Source organism: Leptodactylus fuscus, chromosome 10 (assembly GCF_031893055.1).
Source record: "Leptodactylus fuscus isolate aLepFus1 chromosome 10, aLepFus1.hap2, whole genome shotgun sequence".
Classification (NCBI taxonomy): Eukaryota; Metazoa; Chordata; class Amphibia; order Anura; family Leptodactylidae; genus Leptodactylus; species Leptodactylus fuscus.
In genome coordinates this window covers 41,394,340-41,418,233 of record NC_134274.1, presented here as the reverse complement: position 1 = coordinate 41,418,233, position 23,894 = coordinate 41,394,340, and the positions used below count along the sequence as shown (strand labels likewise).

At 42.6% G+C, this 23,894-nt stretch overlaps 1 protein-coding gene across 1 annotated transcript in view; it reads right to left on the bottom strand.

The window, feature by feature from the left end:
• Positions 1-5,242: 5,242 nt before the first annotated feature.
• The window catches only part of CHAT (choline O-acetyltransferase), a 48,938-nt gene continuing 30,286 nt past the window's right edge, over positions 5,243-23,894 (bottom strand). The window contains exons 8-15 of the mRNA XM_075257842.1: positions 23,468-23,637; positions 19,143-19,243; positions 15,754-15,882; positions 15,369-15,491; positions 13,365-13,506; positions 9,715-9,777; positions 7,646-7,783; positions 5,243-5,606 (exon numbers count right to left, since the gene is read on the bottom strand). Coding sequence (XP_075113943.1) covers positions 5,343-5,606; positions 7,646-7,783; positions 9,715-9,777; positions 13,365-13,506; positions 15,369-15,491; positions 15,754-15,882; positions 19,143-19,243; positions 23,468-23,637 — 1,130 coding nt within the window. The 3' untranslated portion in view covers positions 5,243-5,342. The remainder of the gene's footprint in view (positions 5,607-7,645; positions 7,784-9,714; positions 9,778-13,364; positions 13,507-15,368; positions 15,492-15,753; positions 15,883-19,142; positions 19,244-23,467; positions 23,638-23,894) is intronic.

Sequence of the window (23,894 nt, the reverse complement as noted above, 5' to 3'; positions counted from 1 at the left end):
CCGTTCCTTTGTCCCCCTATACCAGGAGTGGGGAATTAATTTTCCCATAGGGCCGCATGAGAAATTGAAACTGTTCTAGAGGGCTATGCGCATTGTGGCAAATTTAGCTCCACCCGGAGGTGGCGAAGGTTCAACTTCTATGTTGACTCCGCCTATTCGCAATAATTTTTCCATGTGCCCCCACAAAGTATAATCCTCCTACAGTCACCCTAACATTATACACCCCCACATTGTAATGTTTCCCTCCAAATGTCCCACATTATAAGTGCCTCTCCTGGTGCCCCAGTTTAAAGTAGTAGAAACTAGAGGGGGACATTAAACTGTGGCAGCTGGAGGGGGATATTAAACAGTGGGGGTAGTTGGAGGGAGACATTAAACTGGGGGCAAATAGATGCAGACATGGTTTAATATGCTCCTCCAGCCTTCAGTTTAATTGCCCCCTACATCTGCCCCCAGTTCCCTCCTCTTACACATACTGTCTCTTCTCTCCTTATCTTCCTCCAGTCTCCACTCCCGGCAGCTTGCTCTTTCTGTGTAGCAGCAACCACACTGTCCCGTGTGGCTCCGCCCACTAACGAGTCTTAGCCTATCCTAGTGAGCTAAAGGACCTGTGATGACGTCATCACAGGTCCTTTAGCGGACTTCCCATTCAGCATCTACTTTTATCCCACAAGCAATGCGGGCCAGACAGAACCAGTCAGAGGGCCGGATGTGTCCCGTGGGCTGTACATTGCCCAGGTCTGCCCTATACAATAATAGTGCTCTCCTCTTTGTAACACACACAGTGCTCCAATACTATATCATGTCCCCTTAATTCTTCCACACAGTCTAATGCTCCATTAGTGGCCTCCACATGGTATAATGCCCTATCGTTGCTCCAACACAGTAAAATACCGCCCATAGTGCCCTCACGCCGTATAATGCCACATAGTACAATGCCCCATTGTCCTCCCTCTGCAAACTATGTGCCCACAGGTGAGGTGTAGAGGTTCACAGGAAACTCTCACTGCAGCTTAATGATGGTAGTCTGGAAAAAGAGTGATATCCCGACCGTTGTCCCTCCTCCAGTGAGAGATCACAGGAGTGGTCAGGAATCTGCACTCATCGCTGTTGCTTACACAGGAGTAGCATGGGCAGCATGACGAATGCAAATCTCCGCTCCCGCTACTGTGGCCCATCATTACAAGAGAAAAGACCAGGCATGATATCACTGTTTCTCCTGACCAGTGTCAACATGCTGGAGCATGGATGTGGTACAGTGTTGGCCAAAAGTATTGGCACCCCTGCAATTCTGTCAGATAATACTCATTTTCTTCCAGAAAATGATTGCAATCACAAATTCTTTGGTATTATTATCTTCATTTAATTTGTCTTCAATGGAAAACCACAAAAAGAATTGTCAAAAAGCCAAATTGGATATAATTCCACACCAAACATAAAAAGGGGGTGGACAAAAGTATTGGCACTGTTTGAAAAATCATGTGTAATTAACCGCACCTGTTACTTACCTGGCACCTTACAGGTGGTGGTAATAACTAAATCACACTTGCAGCCAGTTGAAATGGATTAAAGTTGACTCAACCTCTGTCCTGTGTCCTTGTGTGTACCACATTGAGCATGAAGAAAAGAAAGAAGACCAAAGAACTGTCTGAGGACTTGAGAAGCAAAATTGTGAGGAAGTATGAGCAATCTCAAGGCTACAAGTCCATCTCCAAAGACCTGAATGTTCCTGTGTCTACTGTGTGCAGTGTCATCAAGAAGTTTAAAGCCCATGGCACTGTGACTAACCTCCGTAGATGTGGACCAAAAAGAAAAATTGACGAGAGATTTCAACGCAAGATTGTGCGGATGGCGGATAAAGAACCTCGACTAACATCCAAACAAGTTCAAGCTGCCCTGCAGTCTGAGGGTACAACAGTGTCAGCCCGTACTATCCGTCAGCGTCTGAATGAGAAGGGACTGTATGGTCGGAGACCCAGGAAGACCCCACTTCTTACCCAGAGACATAAAAAAGCCAGGCTGGAGTTTGCCAAAACTTACCTGAGAAAGCCAAAAACGTTTTGGAAGAATGTTCTCTGGTCAGATGAGACAAAAGTAGAACTTTTTGGGAAAAGACATCAACATAGAGTTTACAGGAAAAAAAAAAAGAGGCCTTCAAAGAAAAGAACACGGTCCCTACAGTCAAACATGGCGGAGGTTCCCTGATGCTTTGGGGTTGCTTTGCTGTCTCTGGCACTGGACTGCTTGACCGTGTGCATGGCATTATGAAGTCTGAAGATTACCAACAAATTTTGCAGCATAATGTAGGGCCCAGTGTGAGAAAGCTGGGTCTCACTCAGAGGTCATGGGTCTTCCAGCAGGACAATGACCCAAAACACACTTCAAAAAGCACTAGAAAATGGTTTGAGAGAAAGCCCTGGAGACTTCTAAAGTGGCCAGCAATGAGTCCAGACCTGAATCCCATAGAACACCTGTGGAGAGATCTCAAAATGGCAGTTTGGAGAAGGCCCCCTTCACATCTCAGGGACCTGGAGCAGTTTTTATTAATGAAGATATTAATACCAAAGAGTTTGTGCTTGCAATCATTTTCTGGAAGAAAATGAGTATTATCTGACAGAATTGCAGGGGTGCCAATACTTTTGGCCAACATTATACATGTGCAGTGAGTACTGTGCATCTGCCTTTCCTTCCTGGCGTGGAGACTTCAGTTTTGATACCAGCTGACACAGTCCATCAAGGCCAAGGAAGAGGACAAGTTTTACAGGTGAGGCCCTCCGCTGAGATTGGACTGCTCTCACCTATTTTGTATACTGGATAAAATTGATAAATCTATGAGCAACCAAATTGATCTGTCCGCATGCCTGTACCAGAAGCTGCGTGCCGTATGGTAGGCATTAACCATCTGATAAGTAAATGTATATTTTCAATGTTTACCAATACAACATGTGCAGTTTTGCTTACAACTTTTGCTTATAGGGGTTATTAGGGGGTGGTACTAAGAACATGTGACTAAAGTCAAGTGATGCTTGTTATAGGAGTACCTTTTATGTGTATTTTGACCTTTTTACCACTCCTTATATTCTCAGGCTCATACAATAGGTCCCGATCTATCTATGTATATGCACTCAGATGTATTTGCATCATATATAAATTCGGGTATGTGTGTATCTATTTATGTAACTATACACTCACCGGCCACTTTATTAGGTACACCTGTCCAACTGCTCGCTAACACTTAATTTCTAATCAGCCAATCACATGGCGGCAACTCAGTGCATTTAGGCATGTAGACATTGTCAAGACAATCTCCTGCAGTTCAAACCGAGCATCAGTATGGGGAAGAAAGGTGATTTGAGTTCCTTTGAACGTGGCATGGTTGTTGGTGCCAGAAGGGCTGGTCTGAGTATTTCAGAAACTGCTGATCTACTGGGATTTTCACGCACAACCATCTCTAGGGTTTACAGAGAATGGTCCGAAAAAGAAAAAACATCCAGTGAGTGGCAGTTCTGTGGGCGGAAATGCGTTGTTGATGCCAGAGGTCAGAGGAGAATGGCCAGACTGGTTCGAGCTGATAGAAAGGCAACAGTGACTCAAATAGCCACCCGTTACAACCAAGGTAGCCAGAAGAGCATCTCTGAACGCACAGTACGTCGAACTTTGAGGCAGATGGGCTACAGCAGCAGAAGACCACACCGGGTGCCACTCCTTTCAGCTAAGAACAGGAAACTGAGGCTACAATTTGCACAAGCTCATCGAAATTGGACAATTGAAGATCGGAAAAACGTTGCCTGGTCTGATGAGTCTCGATTTCTGCTGCAACATTCAGATGGTAGGGTCAGAATTTGGCGTCAACAACATGAAAGCATGGATCCATCCTGCCTTGTATCAACGGTTCAGGCTGGTGGTGTCATGGTGTGGGGAATATTTTCTTGGCACTCTTTGGGCCCCTTGGTACCAATTGAGCATCGTTGCAACGCCAAAGCCTACCTGAGTATTGTTACTGACCATGTCCATCCCTTTATGACCACAATGTACCCAACATCTGATGGCTACTTTCAGCAGGATAATGCGCCATGTCATAAAGCTGGAATCATCTCAGACTGGATTCTTGAACATGACAATGAGTTCACTGTACTCCAATGGCCTCCACAGTCACCAGATCTCAATCCAATAGAGCATCTTTGGGATGTGGTGGAACGGGAGATTCGCATCATGGATGTGCAGCCGACAAATCTGCGGCAACTGTGTGATGCCATCATGTCAATATGGACCAAAATCTCTGAGGAATGCTTCCAGCACCTTGTTGAATCTATGCCATGAAGAATTGAGGCAGTTCTGAAGGCAAAAGGGGGTCCAACCCGTTACTAGCATGGTGTACCTAATAAAGTGGCCTGTGAGTGTATATGCACATGTCCAAATATTATATATATATTTATTATATATGTGTATAATCTCACACACATATATTCATATATAATCTGTGTGTACGTATACCCGTATATGTACTTACCTACATATATTCAAATGTATGTGCATGTATAGTATATAAGCAAATGCATGTGTATCTGTATATACATTAACTGAGAGTGTCTGCACAGTCACACAATCTGGTACTATGTTACAACACCCCACATGCTTGTGGTCTTTGAAATCAACATATGTGTTTTTAAAGAGAATACTTTACAAAAATGCATGCAGTTTTCCAATTTTTGGAAAAAAAATGGCAGCTTGTGAACACTGCGTGAGCAGGACCCTGCATCATGCGGATGATTTAAGCATTTACATTTATTACACATGTTACAAAACCAAAAAAAACATTCTGTCCTTGGGGCTCTGGAGTCTCCCAGTGCTGCCTGGTCCTTCTGCCTTGGTATGTTCTTCTGGCAGAACTCCTCACCACACATGACCACTCAGGCCAATCTGCGGCCTCAGTGAAGGACACAGGTCATCACTACCTGTGACCTCCCTAGGTCTTCTGGCCACTGATTGGCCTAAGGAAAGGAACCCGGGACGTCACAGTCAGCAAGGACTTCTGCTGTAAGAAAACATTGGATTAGAAAGCACTGGGAGGCACTGGAGCATCGGGGACAGGTATGTACGTATGTTATGGGTTTTTAATAATATAATATATATATAAAAAAAATTATTATCCTGGGCAACCTCTTTAATTTCACAACATTTCTTGTCTATCTGAAAAAAATAAAATAAAATCTCAGTGAACCCCTTTAATGTACTTATTTCTTATACTCTAGTATCCTTTTCCTCAAAATATACAATCAAAAATATGATATATGTATGGAAAATAAATAATATACCATCTATGCTATAGGTTACATAGTCAGCTAGGTTCTGTGTCCGTTTTTTGGTTCAGATTTTCTTTCCTTCACTGGTGTTTGGGTCTTAGTGTTATGTTGTACACACAGGTCCCCCATGGCTGTCAGACTTTCTTCCACGGCTTTGGCAAACATTTCAGATGAAGTTTCTTTGCAGTCACGGAAACTTGAAATGCAGAAGAGGATGCTTTCAGGCTGCGGGTTGTAACAGGAACCGTATCCATTGGGCACTACTGGACCGTAGCAGCAGAACATTTCCATTGTGGTAGGAACCTAAAAAGCCACGAAAAAAAAAAAGTTCATAATAATAAGTTGGAAGTAACTACAAAATGATGGTACGCTAAAGACATTTTAAAGGGGCTCTATCACTGGATTTTCACTATTTTAGATAAACACATGCCTGAATAGCCTTTAAAAAGGCTATTGATGTTCTGCTAATCGTTTGTTTTAAAAGACCCCCCCCCCCCCGTTTTAATGAATTACCTTATAAACGTATATGTAAATGAGCCCTCTCTGCACCGTGGGCATTCCCATGCACCCCTCATGTCATACTCTGTTCACGCCCTCCTCTGTGCTTCTTCTATGTAAGTCCCTCCTCCTGCTTTCGATTCACCAGCTCCAACTGTCTCTTCCCTGCTAGTGGCGTAGGACCTGTGATAACGTCACTATAAGGTCCTTTGTCATCTTTTAAGTAGTGATCTATGCAGAGCAGGGGCTGTAGTTCCCTGTGTCTATCATAGATCTCCATGTGCACAGTAGATCTATTCTATGACAGACACAGGGAGCTGCAGCCCCTGCTCTGTATAAATCACTTCTTAAAGACGACGAAGGACCTTGTAGTGACGTCATCACAGGGACAAGCTAATCACAGAGCAGTAGTGATGTCATCACAGGTCCTTTTCCAGAAGCAGGGAAGAGACAGTTGGAGTCTGTGAATCAAAAGCAGGAGGAGGGACTTCCATAGAAGAACCACAGAGGGGGGCGTGAACAGAGTATGACGTGAGGGGTGCACGGGAACGCCCACGGTGCACGGAGGGCTCATTTACATATATGTTTAAAAGGTAATTCATTAAAACGTGTGTGTGGGGGGGTCTTTTAGCAAACGAATAACAGGACTTGAATAGCCTTTTCAAACACTATTCAGGCATATGTTTATCTAAAATAGCGATAGAGCCCCTTTAATGGAGAGAGACACAAAAAACATGGCTGACTCAGAGCACAAGAAGAATATGGACAAAAAAAAAAAACATCAGTTGTGCTAAAAAAAAATATTCATCTACTTGTATAATATAAACCTTAAAAAAACTGAACCAAAAGAAGAGGAGAAAATTCCTGTAAATGTGAGACTTGTGTTTTAGAAGTTTGTATCTTTTGGTAATCCTGTATGTTATATACAATTTGTACATATTTGTATATAGGTTCATTGACAAGCTGGAAGGCCATACTAGAGCTGTAATATTTCACATTAGTGGCCATCTTAGCATTTTTTCTGTTGCTTTTACATATCTCATCCCCAAAAATACAGTTAGATGAACATCAGTAATGGAATAAAACGGGCTACAAACACTACTTTAGTAACCATTCCTAAACTTTGGCTTAAAAAAATGCAGCAAAAAAATTGCGCTTTCGCAACATAGGGCCTTAGCCTGAAAGGGTTTTCCAGGACGTAAATTAATGACCTATCCTTTAAAAAAACCCAAAACGTTAAGGCTTTAGGTGCTACAGACATGAACATGCCCATTGATCCAACGACAAAAACTCATATCTATACCCTGCTTAAAATATTCCTTATACACAGGCCTAAAATATCTTCCCATGCTGTAAAATGTGTTTGCCTCTTTGTCCTGAACATTGGTAAAACCACAAGTCTGATTCACCAGAGCACTTACACAGTCCCATTAGGGATTAGGATGATGAGTGACTCATTGTTTCAGGAAAGATAAAAACAAAATGTATCTTGTCCTGCCGAGACGAGACGTTCCACATTCGGTGCAGGGTAGATCATTCGCACAGATGTCACAGCCCTACATCTAAATAATCTTACAAAACCCTAATATTCTGATTATTCCTTATCTCACTGGTTCTAGTATGTGGTAAGAATAGGGAGACAATGGTGTGAACACATTTTTATTTCAGTGCAGGGTCCCACTATAACTATCCAAATGGAGGGGCTCCGTCTGCGTCCCTTACTATACCACCATTAATGTCCGTTGCTGTAACAATGGCGGTGTTAACAGACCTTAGATTGGCATTACCAGACAGTTCTAATATATTACAAGACACAGTCACATGATATATTTTGGGACACTTACCTGACTTGTAGAGAGTACAAATCGATTGCTTAACAAGTACATTTCATCTGTAAAAAGTTCTGGCAATTCCTTGCAGTGTTCTCGTGCCAACTCTCTCAGAGCAAGCAGGTGGTTATCAATTGCCTTACCTGTAATGGCCTGAGGAAACATAGAGAGGAAGCTATAATGTATGCACTGGAATTCTGGCTTCGTTTGTGCCCAAAACTGTCCTACCTGCTATACGTAATATTTATTATAGGTTTCAGATGGGGCTTAAAGGGGGTTTCCAGCCCCTAGGTGTTTTTTTATACAGATGTCTTATCCACAGGATGGAAGTAAGGTACCTATCATATGAATTGCTCAGCAAGCCATTTCTGGCGAAACATGCGTTGGGGCGCATTCCAACGTGGTGTATAGTGTAGTTCCCTTTATTTACTATACTAGTCTGGGATATTACCTGGGCTATGTCCAGGGGCGTAACTACCGAGGTAGCAGGGGTAGCAACTGCCAAAGGGCCCGGGACAATAGGGGCCCGGTGACAGCCGCTACCGCTGCATTTTTTTTTCTTAATAGGCCATTACCGGCTGGAGTTACTCCAGCTGGTAACGGTCCCTATTTACTTACCGATCCTGGCAGAGGCCGGGATTGGTAAGTGACGCTGCGGGCCCCACAAACACTTTTCAGACCCCTGTGTATAATGATCGAAGGCCTGGGAGAGGTAAAAGAACATAAAAAATAGTGTTACTTACCTCTCCGGGCAGGCTTCAGGCCTAGTTGTGTGACATCCAAGATGTCACATGAGCGGGACCTGCGTCCCAGGTCATGTGACATCCTGGACGTCATTAAAGATGGCCAACACCACCAAGGAGTGCAGCGGAGCTGGAGATAGGTAAGTGACAGTGTTTTCTATGTTAGTTCCCCCCCCCCCCCCGGGTATCTGATTATTATACTCTGGGGCCTGAAAAGACCCCAGAGTATAATAATTGTTCATGGATGTTCGCAATGGGGCATAATACTGTGTATAGGGGCCACTATGGGGTGTAATAGTGTGTGCAAGGGCCACCATGGTGCATAATAGTATGTGCAGGGGCCACTATGGGGAATAATAGTGTGTGCAGGGCCACTATGGGGCATAATAGTATGTGCAGGGGCCACTATGGGGCATAATAGTATGTGCAGGGGCCACTATGGGGCATAATAGTGTGTGCATGGATTTTGTATGAACTATCTCCCCGTGTATGCAGCGGTTTTCTGCCACATTCCCAAAAATATTTCTAGGTGAATCTTGGATCCACGTTCCAATGGGATTTAAGTTCCAATGGGGACAAGTATAGATGTGAATGACAACAGCCAGCGCTTCAGAATATGTTGGTGCTATAATATTGAATAACATAGAATGGACCAGTATCAGTCAGACTCCTCTAGCTCTGGTTATCCATAGGGAAAGCAGCAATTCTTTATTCCCTTCAATACAAGGATGGACTGCCAGACCGCATATACATTATATTGATTGGAGATTACATCAAAATCAATAACTCCTGCCAAAAAACCATTTCTGATGTCTATGAATTTAGCCATTCTGTCTCATTCATTACACAAGGAGCAGAAGATCTATTTGGAACGATAACCCCCCAAAGTACACTTGTATTCTGGCTCTTTCGCTTCCATTCAGTCTCATTAATGGAAATTGGCTAATAGATGAAATTAAATGTCACGTCGCCTCAGTATTAACATTTTTGAGAACACTGACATTTTGCAACATTTATCAATGTCATGTCATAGGGGATTCTTAAAACAAGTAATATTTTACTGTACGATGCAATGAATTTACTGAAACTATTTGGCATGGAATATCAGGGGGATATATTGGATAACGCGCTCATAAGGCCGAGCAAATAGCACGACATGGGAGAATTTGGTTGGAGACAATATCGTAAAATGCACAATTTTTTTTTAGCTTACATGGAGGAATCCTTTGTGATCATGTAACGTGTCATAATAATGATATATTTACTATTGCATCTGTATATACTCTGCGTCCTACAGAAACATTGGTTAGATTTAGTCGGTGCTTTGAGGTTACCACGTACCAGAATAGTGTAATTTGTCTGAGCCGATATAGCATTTCTAAGATATTCCATTTTCTCGGAATCCTGCGAATGGAAAAAAACAAAACAAGGTGATTATTGAGTATTATAATGTGCTAGCACCGACGATGTCATTTAGCTTAACCCCTTAAGGACCAGGCCATTTTTTGGTTTCGCATTTTCGTTTTTCCCTCCTCACATTTCAAGAGCCATAACTTTTTCATTTTTCAGTTCACAGAGTCACATGATGGCTTATTGTTTGCGGGACAAATTGTACTTTGTAATGGCACCATTCAATATGCTGTGCAATGTACTGTGAAGCTGGAAAAAAATTCAGAATGAGGTGCAATTGGAGAAAAAATGCATTTGCGCCATTTTCTTATGGGTTTAATTTTTACAGCGTTCACTGTTTGGTACAAATGACATGTTACCTGTGTTCTACGTGTCAGTACAAACGCGGTGATACCAAATTTATATAGTATTTGAAATGTTTTGATACTTTTAAAAAATGATAAACTTTGCAAAATAGAAAAAAAAATTTGTGTCATCATGTTCTAACACCTGTAACTTTTTCATATTTCCATGTATGGAGCTGGTTGTGGTGTCTTTTTATGCGGGACAAGATGACGTTTCTATTGATACCATTTGGGGAAAGATCTGATGGTTTGATCACTTTTTATTCAATTTTTTATAGGAGGGAAAGTGTTGAAAAAAACGCTTTTTGGCTGTTTTTATTTTTTTTGCCGCTACGCCGTTCGCAGTACGGGATAAATGTTTTAATATTCTAATAGTTCGGGCATTTTGGAGCGCGGGGATACCTAATATGTTTATGTTTAATGTTCTTTAATTACTTTTATAGCTAATCTAGGGAAAGGGGGGTGATTTGAACTTTTATATTTTTTTTATTTTTTTAATACTTTTAAAAACTTTTTTTTTTCTTCTGTTACATTTATGATCAGACCCCTTAGGTACCTTGAAACCTAGGGGGTCTGATCGCTCATACTATTCACTGCAATACTACAGTATTGCAGTGAATAGGAAAATCGCAGCACTTCTATTAGACGATGCCTCTGGCATCGTCTAATAGATCTAGTGCAGAGACAAGCCTGGAAGCCTTCAATAGGCTTCCGGCTGTCATAGCAACCGATCACCGCCCTCATGTGACGTTCAGGAGGGCGGTGATCGGCGAAACATGGCGGCGCCCATGCCGCCGGCGCCGTTTACACACTGCGGTCACGTTTGACCGCAGTGTGTAAAGGGTTAACAGCAGCGATCGGCTCGGGCACCGACCGCTGCTGTTAGTGGCAGGTCCTGGCTGTATGATCCAGCCGGCATCTGCCGTGTATGGAGCGAGCTCAGCGTGTGAGCTCGCTCCATACATCCCCATGCGACCCATGACGTACAGGGATCGTATCATTCAGAAGTAATGTTTTATCCCTAACACATCGGAATAGAAAGTCTATTTGTCTCCTACCTTTCGTTGTCTTCTCCGCGCCGCTGTTCACCCAACATTCTGTTTTTTGTCAGTATGCAAATGAGTTCTCTTGCAGCACTGGGGGCGGGTCCCAGCGCTCAAACAGCACTGGGGGCGTCCCCAGTGCTGCGAGAGAACTCTCCCGCGCCACCTCCATCTTCTTCAGGAACATCTTCTTCTGGCGCAGGCTTTGAAACTTGTAGGTCTCAGGCAGAGTAAGTAAGTGGCCATTTTCTTGTGGCCTGTGGGCATGCGCACTAGGCTCTGCCCAAAACCTGAGGCCTACAAGTCACAGGAAGAGGACCTTCCTGAAGAAGATGGAGAGTTCTCTGGCAACATTGGGGACGCCCCCAGTGCTGTTTGAGCACTGGGACCCGTCCCCAGTGCTACAAAAGAACTAATTTGCTTACCGGCAAAACCTGGGATTTATACCAAACAGCGGCGCAGAAAAGACATCTAAAGGTAGGAGACGAATAGCCTTTCTTAAGGCTATCCCGACGTGTTGGGGACAAAAATTTGCTTCTGAATGATAGGGTCCCTATAAGACCCCACAAAGGGAAATACATTTCATTGGGTATTCGCAGAGCTTTCCCTCTGTGGACCTTCTGCTTCTATTATACATATACTGAAAACTGCAGCGTTTTCGCGGATATAATCGACGTTCTGCGATTTACACAAATGCGGACGTTGTTGAAAACGCCGTTCTTCTACTGAAGATTTTTTTTCTGCAAAGTGTGAATGGGATTAGCCAGAATCAAAGGGTATTCGTCTCTTACCTATAGATGTGGTCTCCGCCGCGCCGTTCCTTAGAAATACTGTTTTTTACCGGTATGCAAATGAGTTCTCTCGCAGCGTTAGGGGCGGGCCCCAGCACTCGAAATGCGATGGGGGTGTCCCCACTGCTGCTGGAGAACACGATCCTGCAATGCCTCTATCTTCGGCTGGATCCTCCCCTTTTGTCGTCTTTCTTCGGCAACTCCGACGCCTGCGCAGTGAGACACTAGTAGAGCCGACTGTACATGCTGGTCAGAAGCCGTAGTTCCGAGGCCGCAATTGTGTGCATGCGCAGTCGGCTCTACTAGTGTCTCACTGGCAGAGCCAACTGCGCAGGCGTCGGAGGTGCCGAAGAAAGACGACAAAAGAAGGGGAGAATCCAACCGAAGATAGAGGCGTTGAAGGATCGTGTTCTCGAGCAGCAGTGGGGACGCCCCTATCGCATTTCCAGCGCTGGGAGCCACCCCCATCGCCGCGAGAGAACTCATTTGTATACCGGTAAAAAACGGTATTTGTAAGGAACGGCGCGGCGGAAATCACATCTAAAGGTGAGAGACGAATAGCCTTTTTAAAGGCTATTCCGACATCTTATCCACAAAAAAAAGGGTTTTAATGGAAGAATCTCTTTAACACCGGTGTCTGATGAAGACAGCCCCTGCCACTATTCATACGTATGGCCAAAGCAGTATGGGTCACCAGTTCTGGAAGACTCGGTTTGTCCATGTGATGTATATGTCCAGTGGAAAGCAACGGGGGCATAAAAAATGCTGCAAAACAAGATTGCTTTCAGATATAGAGGTCTTAGTTCACTCTTGTAAATTAATAAAATCAAGTGAATGAACCAAAAGTAAATCGAAATGACATCAATATTTAGTGTGTGTGTGTGTGTATATATATATATATATATATATATATATATATATATATATATATATATATATATATTTAGAGAAAATTGCCTCTTTCTCTTCCATTATACTTATTGGGGAACGTTTCCATAGGTATAATTGACATGCTGCAACAGTTTTGGAAATAGCAGCATGTCGGCTCCGCAAATTTTTCTGCAAACTGTGGATGGGTTTTGCTAGAATCTCATCCACTTTACAGGGACTGTAAAATACTGCATTTTTTTCTGCAGCGATTCCACTGCGGCCAAACAACAGCGTTAGCTCCATGTGGGGCATAAAAGTGTTTCCCCAGCTGGACATGGTCTGCTCCTATGGACTAATAATTCACAGGGGGCTCATACAGGAGGTCGTTTACTCAGGACTTCCCCCTTTTAACCAGAATAGAGATCAGAGCGTTCACTATTATTGTAGAAGCTTTAGAAATGAATGATTGTAGCCATTTTATCCAGTGGATTTCATTGATGTAAAAATGGTTATAAAATCAGAAAATATCTTACCGGTGTTGTTGTGTTACCATCCACCATTGCCTTTACAAATGCTAAAGCTTCAGAAGTGGATGATCTTATGTTATCTACTCTCCCCATCCGAAATCTGCGGATGGAAGCGCTTTCGTATGTCGGGACAAGTTTTCTGTGACATCTGTGTGGAGGGGAATAAAATGCCAGGTTAACATGATATTGGATGGCTAGAATATGATATTACCCAGTTCAGAATCTATCCCATATATTTAACCATAATCCTCATATTGAATGTACCTTCTGTTCTGCTCACTTTCAAGGTGCAGGCAGAGTGACGGTCAAGTGATCACCGTGGCTCCCACCCACTGCGCCCGGTGCAAACAGCTAGTTTAGCAAGTGTTAGCCAGTCAGGCATTTCCTTGCCAAGTAAATGAAGTATTACATGGCAATCATTGCAGAAATGGCTGTTTATGGGCAGCTTGAGTTCTCCGGTGTCGTTCTCAACTTTGGGTCATACAGAGGACTTTGTGTGCGGGTCCTGGGAAAATGGACAGGAATTGTCTTTGAGAGACAATCACTGTTCCAAAAAAGGAAATGCCCCAATTTACGCTCCGCTGATCGCATCATGACGACTGGGGTTGAGCCGATCTTGAGATTTCAGGATTGTTTTTAAAATCCGATTTTCAATCATTTTCCAGCCGATCCTGATCCCGATGGCGATCATGAAATTTGCTCGATTGCCGATCGGTATCCGATCTTTCCCAATCCTGATCGCTGAACCCTAAAAGTGACTTTTCCCATAGAGAAGCGTTGAGTAGGGTTGAGCCAATCTTGACATTTCAGGATTGTTTTTAAAATCCGATTTTCGATCATCTTCCAGCCGATCGCAATCGTGAAATTTGCTCGATCGCCAATCGGGATCCGATCCTTCCTGATCACCCAACCCTAATGGCCACATTTCTGCAGGGCCATATACTTTGGAGGACTCCTTCTATTCTATGCCATACACTCTAAGGCAGGGGTGCCCAATCGTCGATCGCAATCTACCGGTCGATCGCAATGGACGTATAGGTCGATCGCTGGATGCAGCCAGGGATCCCAGGTGTCTGCTTGTTCACAGTGCAGGCTGAGAGTTGACTCTCAGCCTGCACTGTGAACAAGCACTCTGGACACTTGCAGGCCGGGCAGCAGCAGCTCCGAGGGATGACGCGCTCCCCGCTCTTAGGGATGGAGGGGGCCGGGGTGCTGCTTGTTCACAGCGCAGGCTGAGAGTCATCTATGGACACTGGCAGGCGGGGCTGCCGCAGCCCCAGCCTTCCAGTGTCCAGAGAAAACTCTCAGCCTGCGCTGTGAACAAGCAGACAACGGGAATCCCTGGGCGGCCACAGAACGCCGCTGTCTCCTGCTCTCACACTCTGCCCGGCCCCGCCCACAGGTCTGCCCTGGCCCCACCCACAAGAAGTGGGTAGTAGATCTTTGGACTTGGTCAAAGTAGCTCACATGCTCACATGCTGGTTATAAAGTAGCTCACATGCTGAAAAAGTGTGGGCACCCCTGCTCTAAGGGAACGTTCACACTTGGGTCTCCATCTTGTCCATATGCCACCTCTCTGCGAGGTAACTTTTTTTTTTTTTGCACAGACACAAAATCCTGCATGTCCAACTTTGTGTCTGTGCAAAACCCTCCCCCCCAAAAAACGGTTTCCCCGCGGAGAGGCTGCATACGGACACCAAAACATTGCTTTAAAAATCCATTCAAATGACTGACCACTGGCAAGCCGTCCCCGGTCCAGTTTCTCCGGGGATTAGGATGGAGACCTGGCGGGCGGACACGAGCGCAAGTGAGAACACCCCCTAAGGAAATGTACTGATGCTGTTAGCAACTGTGTATATAGGTGTTTGTTCAGTTTCATAGTCAATGTTGTTTCCAGTGACAAATATTCAGACTTTTTTTTTTTTTTTCCCCAGGGAAATAATTTTGTAATGTATATTCATAGATAGATAATAAATGATATATCAGTCTCATTATTATAGGTTTACTTACCTATAAAATGCCAGCTGTAGCGATACCTGAATAAAAGCATCTGGACTCATTTTCTGCTGTTTTATAAACTCTTTTCCGTAACCTTTGAATCTGTATACTGTAAAATCAAGATTATTCACTATCCTGCAAAAAGACAGATAAAATACGACTTATACACACAAAGCTGTGAAATACACTTATCGGAAAAGATTTTTATCCATCTACTTTTCAGTTGCAGTCCTATGGCATACAGCCATTATTGAAAGAGCTATACCTTCAATTATTTAGGCACAGCTGCTTGTAATATACAGTATATATACAGCCTTATGTACTTGGTATGTTGACCTTGTTTTAATGAGTGCGCCTTGTTTTTACAGCTATTACATTGCTATAATATAATACACACCTTTGCAGCTTTTCAGCCGATGACGCTAGGTGTCCCTGAATTTCTGGGGAGCATTTCCACCGAAGCCTCCTAGGTGCAGGGAGTTCACTTACAGAATCTGCTCTTACCAGTTTTTTGGGACTATTTTTCCTACAAAAATAGCAGAAAGGAGAGACCAAGTGTTACTTTGTGGATCTAACATGAAAATGATAGAAAGACTGATAGCGGGAAGGTAGGTAGCTTTCCATCCAGAGATATCTATGGCAATGTGAGCTGCTGTTTATGTCATTATCAAAGAGCCTGTTCGCTTTTCGGACCTCTTAAACGATAGTCTTGAAGATAGCACTTTAAAGGCAGTTTTCTTTTTTTTTTGAAGTAGGTCTACTTCTTATTTTATAAAGAAATAATCTTCAAAGACTCCATTCCTACCTACTGGTTCTCCGTGCTCAGTTAATCTCTATGCCGATGTACTGTAGACATTATTATAGTAGCATTCAGTTGTCAAACTGCATCCAAGTACAGTACATGGTGACATCTCCTGATGCCTATGTTCCTATATTCCATATGTACCTAGTAATAGTGTTGTTTGTAGCCCCTTATCATACAGTATGTGCTATTACCCTGATGTGCTTCGGAGCTTGTGCTTTGCTATTCTATATCCAATTGAAGTGATGTCTATCCAGATGTACTCCATGACCTCTTGCTAAGAGCTTAGGTATTTTTATCATTACATTTGGTTGTATAGTCCTTCCATGTCCTTCTCTCTTTCATAAATTTTATTGTGCTTGGGGCAACACGGTGGCTCAGTGGTTAGCACTGCAGCCTTGCAGCGCTGGAGTCCTTGGTTTGAATCCTGCCAAGGACAACATCTGCAAGGAGTTTGTATGTTCTCCCCGTGTTTGCGTGGATTTCCCCCCATACTCCAAAGACCTCAAGGACAGTACACCTCGCGTCACTGCACATGCTCAATGACTTGTGGTGTAATGTCCTCTGTTTCAGTGGTGTAATGCGCATGCGCCCAGGGAAACCGGAGATAAGTCTGAAACTAATCTCAAGGAAATTAAAATTTATTAAACTGAAAAAAAAGAGGGATGGATGAAATGGAGACTGCCAGGTTTGGGACCCTAAATCCTAATAACATAGGGAAAATATATTGATGACTAGCTTCCTTTGATTAAACTCCAGTTAATTTTCATTGATGAACTATTTGCAGATAATCAGTGGGGGTCTAGGGACAACACGGTGGTTCAGTGGTTAGCGCTGCAGCCTTGCAGTGCTGGAGTCCTGGGTTCGAATCCCGCCAGGAACAAAATCTGCAAGGAGTTTGTATGTTCTTCCCGTGTTTGCATGAATTTCCTCTCATTCTACAAAAGACATGCTGATAGGGAAAAAAATGTACATTTGGAAGGGCTGTGGTCTACTGTAAGCATTGTGACCTCTTCACTGTTAACACCACATGTCATTTGTTTCATAGCAATCGTGCAATGAAATTCCATCCTCATCCCATTCACTAATATGGAACAATACCTTAATTACATTGCACAGATCCTATGAAACAGATTACGTACAATGTAAATGGTGCATGCAGGAGCCGGTGGCCCCTTCACCAGGGCTATGGAGTTGGAAGACCAAAACTCCTGCCCCTACTCCTCCTTCATAAATGGCAGAAGCAGTAAAGGTCCTATAATTCATTACATTGAATCCCTATGAAAGTATGCAACACGCGATGCATCTAATTAATTATACAATATTACTAATTCTATAATCTAATTAAAGATAATGAATCATTTTATTTTGAAATTGGAGTCGATAACTTTTTTTTTTTCCTATTTGCAGTCTGACTCATCCCAAAATTGGTCTTAACGCCAACTCCACAGTCTTGCACTTGAAACAGCTGATCAGCAAGGTTCCCAGGTGAGTCATCAATATAAGACAACCTCTCTAGATAATGTATGTGAAGCCAAGCAGTGGGGTCAGTCCTTGCTCGCCTACACCCACTAAACACCCCTTGGAACAACCGTGTTATGTCCCATTTCCTCTCCAGCATTACTCTTGGTTGTACATAGAGTGGATAGAAATGCAGCACACAATTCCCCTCCTGGGAGGGTGTGGTGACCATTTTTTTAGTATACTTTATTAACCTATATAACTTTCTTATAATAGAGAACAGGCTGTAAAGTTGCTCTTATTAAGCATTGCCAGTGAGAGGCTGTCCCGTACACCCATACATAATACAGCATGTAGAGCTGACCCATTAACCAAACGGGGAATGTTCACTTCAAATGGCTTTATCTCCGGTTGTATACCATCTAGAAAAATGGTTCTTTCATATGCTGCCAAGATTGAAGTATTATCTATAAAAGAACTAGAGATATCACTAGTTAAAAAGACAGTTGTAAATGTAATTTTTATATGCAGCAGAGATATCTCAGGTCATTTTATAGTTAAAACTGCAGCATACTAAACTGGAAATTTAGGTAGTATAGAACCGGAGATATAGTCATTTGAAGTTACCATCCCCCTTTGTTAAATGCTTAGAAGTGTGTATGGACCTACCCTAGTAACAGATCAGTTAGAGGGTTTCTAGGAAGAATGTTACAGCCTGTTTTCTATTAAAAAAGAAAGTTATATAGGATAATTAATTTCGACCCAGCTGTCAGTCATGTACAAAGCAGAAACGCAGTCATGTGTACATATATGAGTGTACATACTATATGCATGTATTTCCATAAATATAGATAAATATGGAGGATAACGGGTAAATATATGGTTCCATAAATACTCTGAATCACTCGTGGAATATCTAGAATTTGAGCAGAGTAAATGTGTCTGTCACAGTTGGCTACTATTGTATCTATGGTGTTCTCATTGTTTTGAGCACCATAAGACTCCACTCAGCATTATATTTTTTTCTTCCACCTACAACGATTGCAGATTTCCGAATGTAATACCACTTATTCCGGCAGACATTGCGTGAAGGGTAGCACTACAAGACTGCAATTTACAGTCGGGTGGTAATAAAGTATTCATTTATTATTGTAATTGCTGGGAATGTGACATGGATTTATGAAGACGTTATGGGGGCTTTAGTCAGGGTAGCTTTGTTCATCGTGCAGGGTAAAATGATGCTGTTTAACTACCGAAGAAAGCGATCGAGTGGTTGGGATAGAAGCTGGAGAATATGTAGTCACTTTATACAATAGGTAAAATATTCAAGTATATTGTAAGGAATGTGTAAGACATTAAGGAAAACAAGGAAACACAAGTACATATATATTCTTCCTACCGGGCTAGTGATACAAACCTGTAGGTGCAGGGTAACAGCTACGAAATACATATCTCTAATGTTGCAACAAATATGTTTGTGCTAACACCCCCAACTGCAAAGAAATATAGTATTATGAACTCACATGTATTTCAGCAGGTGTTCTGTACATTGCACAAGGACTATTCCATCGAAAGGTGAATGTTCACATATGGTTCCACAAACTCCATCTCTGCCCACAACAAACTAAAACGTGAGAAAAGAAAATCACATCAAAGTACAAAAATGGATCACTAACTCGGAGTAACATTAAAACTTAAAGGGATCCTATCATTAAAATCAAATTTTTTGTCCCTAACATGTAGGAATAGCCTTAAGAAAGGCTATTCCTCTCCTACCCTTAGATGTCTTCTCCGCGCCGCCGTTCCGTAGAAATCCCGGTTTTCGCCGGTATGGAAATAAGTACTCTCGTAGCACTGGGGGTGGGCCCCAGCACTCAAACAGCACTGGGGGCATCCCCAATGCTGCGAGAGAACTCTCCAGCGCCGCCTCCATCTTCTTCAGGAAAAGGTCTTCTTCCAGTGGTGGCTTCAAACTTCTAGACCTTGGGCAGCTGACTGCGCATGCCTGCTGGCCACAAGAAAATGGCCCCTTACAATACTGTGTAAGCGGCCATTTTCTTGTGACCGGCAGGCATGCGCAGTCGGCTTTGCCCTAGGCCCGAGGCCTAGAAGTTTGAAGCCACCACCGGAAGAAGACCCGTTCCTGAAGAAGATGGAGGCAGCGCTGAAGAGTTCTCTTGCAGTTTGGGGACGCCCCCAGTGCTGTTTGAGCACCGAGGACCGCCCCCAGTGCTGCGAGAGAACTCATTTGCATACCGACGAAAACACAGGATTTCTACGGAACGGTGGCATGTAGAAGACATCTAAAGGTAGGAGACGAATAGCCTTTCTTAAGGCTATTCCTGCATGCTAGGGACAAAAAATTTGATTTTAATGAAAGGATCCTTTTAACTTTTATTTTTTGTAAAAAATCTAAAAGTTGATACATAAAGTGTAATAAATAATAGGGTGAAAAAGCGAGTTGGCTATCACTATCTATATTGAAATATATATTTTCATGTCTGACTGTTGCTGGAAATGGGTCACTAATGTCAAGTGTGTATGGCCGGTTTAGCCGGGTTTCCAGCGATTGTCAAAGAGAATCAGATTAAGTTTTTGTGAAATGCTGAAACGCCAAACGATCTGCTAAATTCTCTGAAGACTTGAACTTTTATACAGGTATTAATTGAATCATTCTTTGCTCGGCATTGTTTGATCCCAATTGCATTTAGCTATATTTCTATTTTTTTTTTTATTTTATTTTAGTTCATGGGTGAATTGTATTTAACAAGTATTGCAAGAAATCTAGCTTATCATTTTTCATGGTGAGCTGCTGAATAAGTCGCGTGGGTGTGTGCGCGCCCCTCTCCTTGAGAATGAAGATTGATGTTCTACAGTAATGGTATTTATGTCTTTTATATTAGACTCATTGTCTGATGATGAAAAAACATAACCTGAATTAGTATTGCCGTGTATCACTGTCTGTTTTCTCGGTGAGGCCCAGTCATTACTATTTTGTACAGAAAGTGCTTCAGAGACTCCTAGATATTTTTTTGCTGCTTGCACATCTGTTTGCTGTCAGATTGAATTTTTTTTTTTTTGGTTTATAGGATAAGACAACACAGTAAGGAATTGCTTTGCACTTTAATATTACTGAATTACATTGTTGCCTGATTATTCTCTCCAGTTATATTGTATATGTTACTGTTACTTTGATAAATGTGTTAGTATGCATAGTAACCAGGTATTCTACATAATAACCAATAACATTGGTGAATGTAATATTATGTACCGTATTCAATTTATTATTTTAACTGGTTATTTTGCATGCAGCTCAAACCCTCTTGGCTTAATGGGATCCTATCTTCTAAACACATTTTTTTCTCCTTAACATGTCGGAATAGCCTTAAGAAAGGCTATTCGTCTTCTACCTTTCCTTGTCTTCTCTGCGCCACCATTCGCCTGCAATCCCGTTTTTTCTCGGTATGTAAATGAGCTCTCTCGCAGCACTGGGGACGGGCCAGGTCTTCATCGCATCTTCTTCCGGTGGTGTCTTCTAACTTCTAGGCCTCGGGCAAAGCCAACTGCGCATGCCCGCTGGCCATGAGAAAATGGCCGCTTACATAGTATTGTAAGCGGCCATTTTCTCGTGGTCAGCGGGCATGCTCAGTCAGCTTGCCCTAGGCTCGAGGCCTAGAAGTTAGAAGATACCACCGGAAGAAGAGACGGTGCTGGAGAATTCTCTCACAGCATTGGGACTGCCCCCAGTGCTGCGAAAGACCTCATTTACATACCAAGAAAAAACGGGATTGCAGCCGAACGACGGCGCGGAAAAGACAAGGAAAGGTAGGAGACGAATAGCCTTTCTTAAGGCTATTCCAACATGTTAGGGAAAAAAAAATGTGTTTAAAAGATAGGATCCCTTTAAGTGATACATTACAATATTTAGGAAATACAGAATTTTCATCAGTGCTTGTGAAATACAGAGTTAACGAAAAACTGTTTCATTCTCACCATTTGTAAACAACCTAATACTTGTTACAACATGGCAAACTGTCATGGCATGTGGAATTACTCAGTAACCCCAGCTTCTTACAGCTATATTTTCCTGAAAGACATATTCCCCCCGCAGCTAAAACCTGGCACACTTACGAAGAGTCACAATTTACATCTGGAACTTCCTCTGGTGAAATGAAATTCTCCTTACAAATGGCAAACTGGTTCCTAGAATACTTTTGAGCCAATTGTCCTTTCTTAGTGCCAATCTCATACATCTTGCCATCAGCATCCACCTGCAGAATGACCCCAAGAATGTTCCCGGAGTCATCTCTACCCCTGTCAACATCAGGATCCCGTATTTTTACAGTCACTCCAATCTTGCTTTTTGGAAACTTTGATTCGGACATTAGCCTCATCTTTTTTTGCCTGGCACTGCAATGCACTTATGGCATTTTCCCTCTTCTTTTTAATAATGTTGATTTCATCTGAAATCATATTTTCCCATGTAATGTCCTCTACAAAACTATCTCTGTCCCCTGTTTGTCCATCTTCCTCTTCACCATTCTCTATTACATCCACATCTTCTTGGTCACCATTCTGTTCGTCCACCTGAAGAAGAGTCGATTAAAGTTTCCAGATCTTTGGATTCCAGGTTTCTGATGACATCAGTAGAAAGTGATTCCATTGTAAGACTGACTTTTGCTGGAACCACAAACATGGCCTCTCATGGGCTGCATTTTTTACTTTCCTGATGGGCTCTATTCTTCATGAATTGAACAACTCTCAGACCGTTACCGTAGCTCTTCAGTGTCAGAAGGGCGTTTCTGACGGTCTGTCAGGAACGCCCCTCCTCATGGTAGCGTTTATTGCGCTGTACTGTGAGAAGGGGCGTTCCTTACTGCCCAGTGATGACGCTGAGTGGTGAGGAACACTTGCCCCATGGACGAGTACTGTCAGGACCTCCTGTTGTGGTGGGGATGGGTCTTCTGCTGGGGTGGTGAATTTTCTTCCAAGCCTTACATGGTTTAGGGGAGCCATCATCTTGAGTGCCTCTGCTTTGTGCCCTCTTTTCTCGGACACAGGGTTACTTTCATTGACTCTATGAGATGACTCTATTGACTGACTCCTTCAAATTATCTTCTAATCTTAAAGGTCCACATACTTTTGGCAATTCACAGATACATGGCAAGTCTAATATTTATGGCTCATTTGGTTCTCATTATCTACTTTTCAGGACTTGTGTGAAAATTTGATGTAGTTTTGTTTCGAATTTATTCAGAAACCTAGAAAATTCCGATAGATTTGCAAACTTTCAAGCACCTCTGTAAGTCATAAAACGTCCAGAAATAGTGTTACTTCTCATGTACATCTTCTCCTCAAAAGTCAATCTCCGCAAGGATAAAAAGTAAAATTGGATGTGTTTTTCACATGTTTAGAATTGGATTTGGAACATGTCTCTCATTTTAATAAGCTTTCTTATTCAGTGGCCAAGACTCTAGAAAAGAAATGGTCTAAGGGGATTACCGGTATATCTGATTACTTTGGTAAGTTTGTAGCTAACAACAGATGGAAGTGGTTCTTCTTCTACTAGAAATCCCATTGGATCATTCGGCTTGTTTGTTCGCACACATCTGCATATTTGCTGCTTTTTTTTTTATTAGACATCTATTTGAGGTCCATCATTAAATGGTTGACAAGATTAAAGATAAATGCACGTTAGACTTAATAATTGTACTACCTTGTATTCTGAAATGGCTTAACATTTCGAGAGTAGACCATAGCTGGAAATGAGCAAGACCAGACAGGTGGGAATACGGCTTTAAGTTTATGCAGCTTTATACATAAGTCATCAAATAAAAATCAAAGTTACCTGCATAGGTTTGTCATACCATCGATTGCCTCCATTTTTATCATAACCTCCGCCATGAAGAAGCTGCAGTGCCCTGTTGGCTTCATTGAGCTCTACTCCCGTTGGTGTATCCAGGCAGACTAGACACATACATCGCTCAATCATATCTAGAGAGTCACGGTTTGTGGAATCTGCAAAATGGATGTTACAAAAGAGTTGTGGGAAGGCGTAAAAGTAACAATAAAACCTGCTTTTATGTGTCCATGTCTGCCCTCATGTTCTCCCAAATCTCAGATTTAGACTACTCAGTTTTTTTTAACCTCTTGTCCATTTCTTTTAGGCCGGGTACACACCTGCGCCCGGTCTTCGCGTTCAGGTTTCCGTCTTCTGCCCGAGAAACTGGACAGGAGATGGAAACTGGCAGTCACTTTTCGAACCCATTCATTTA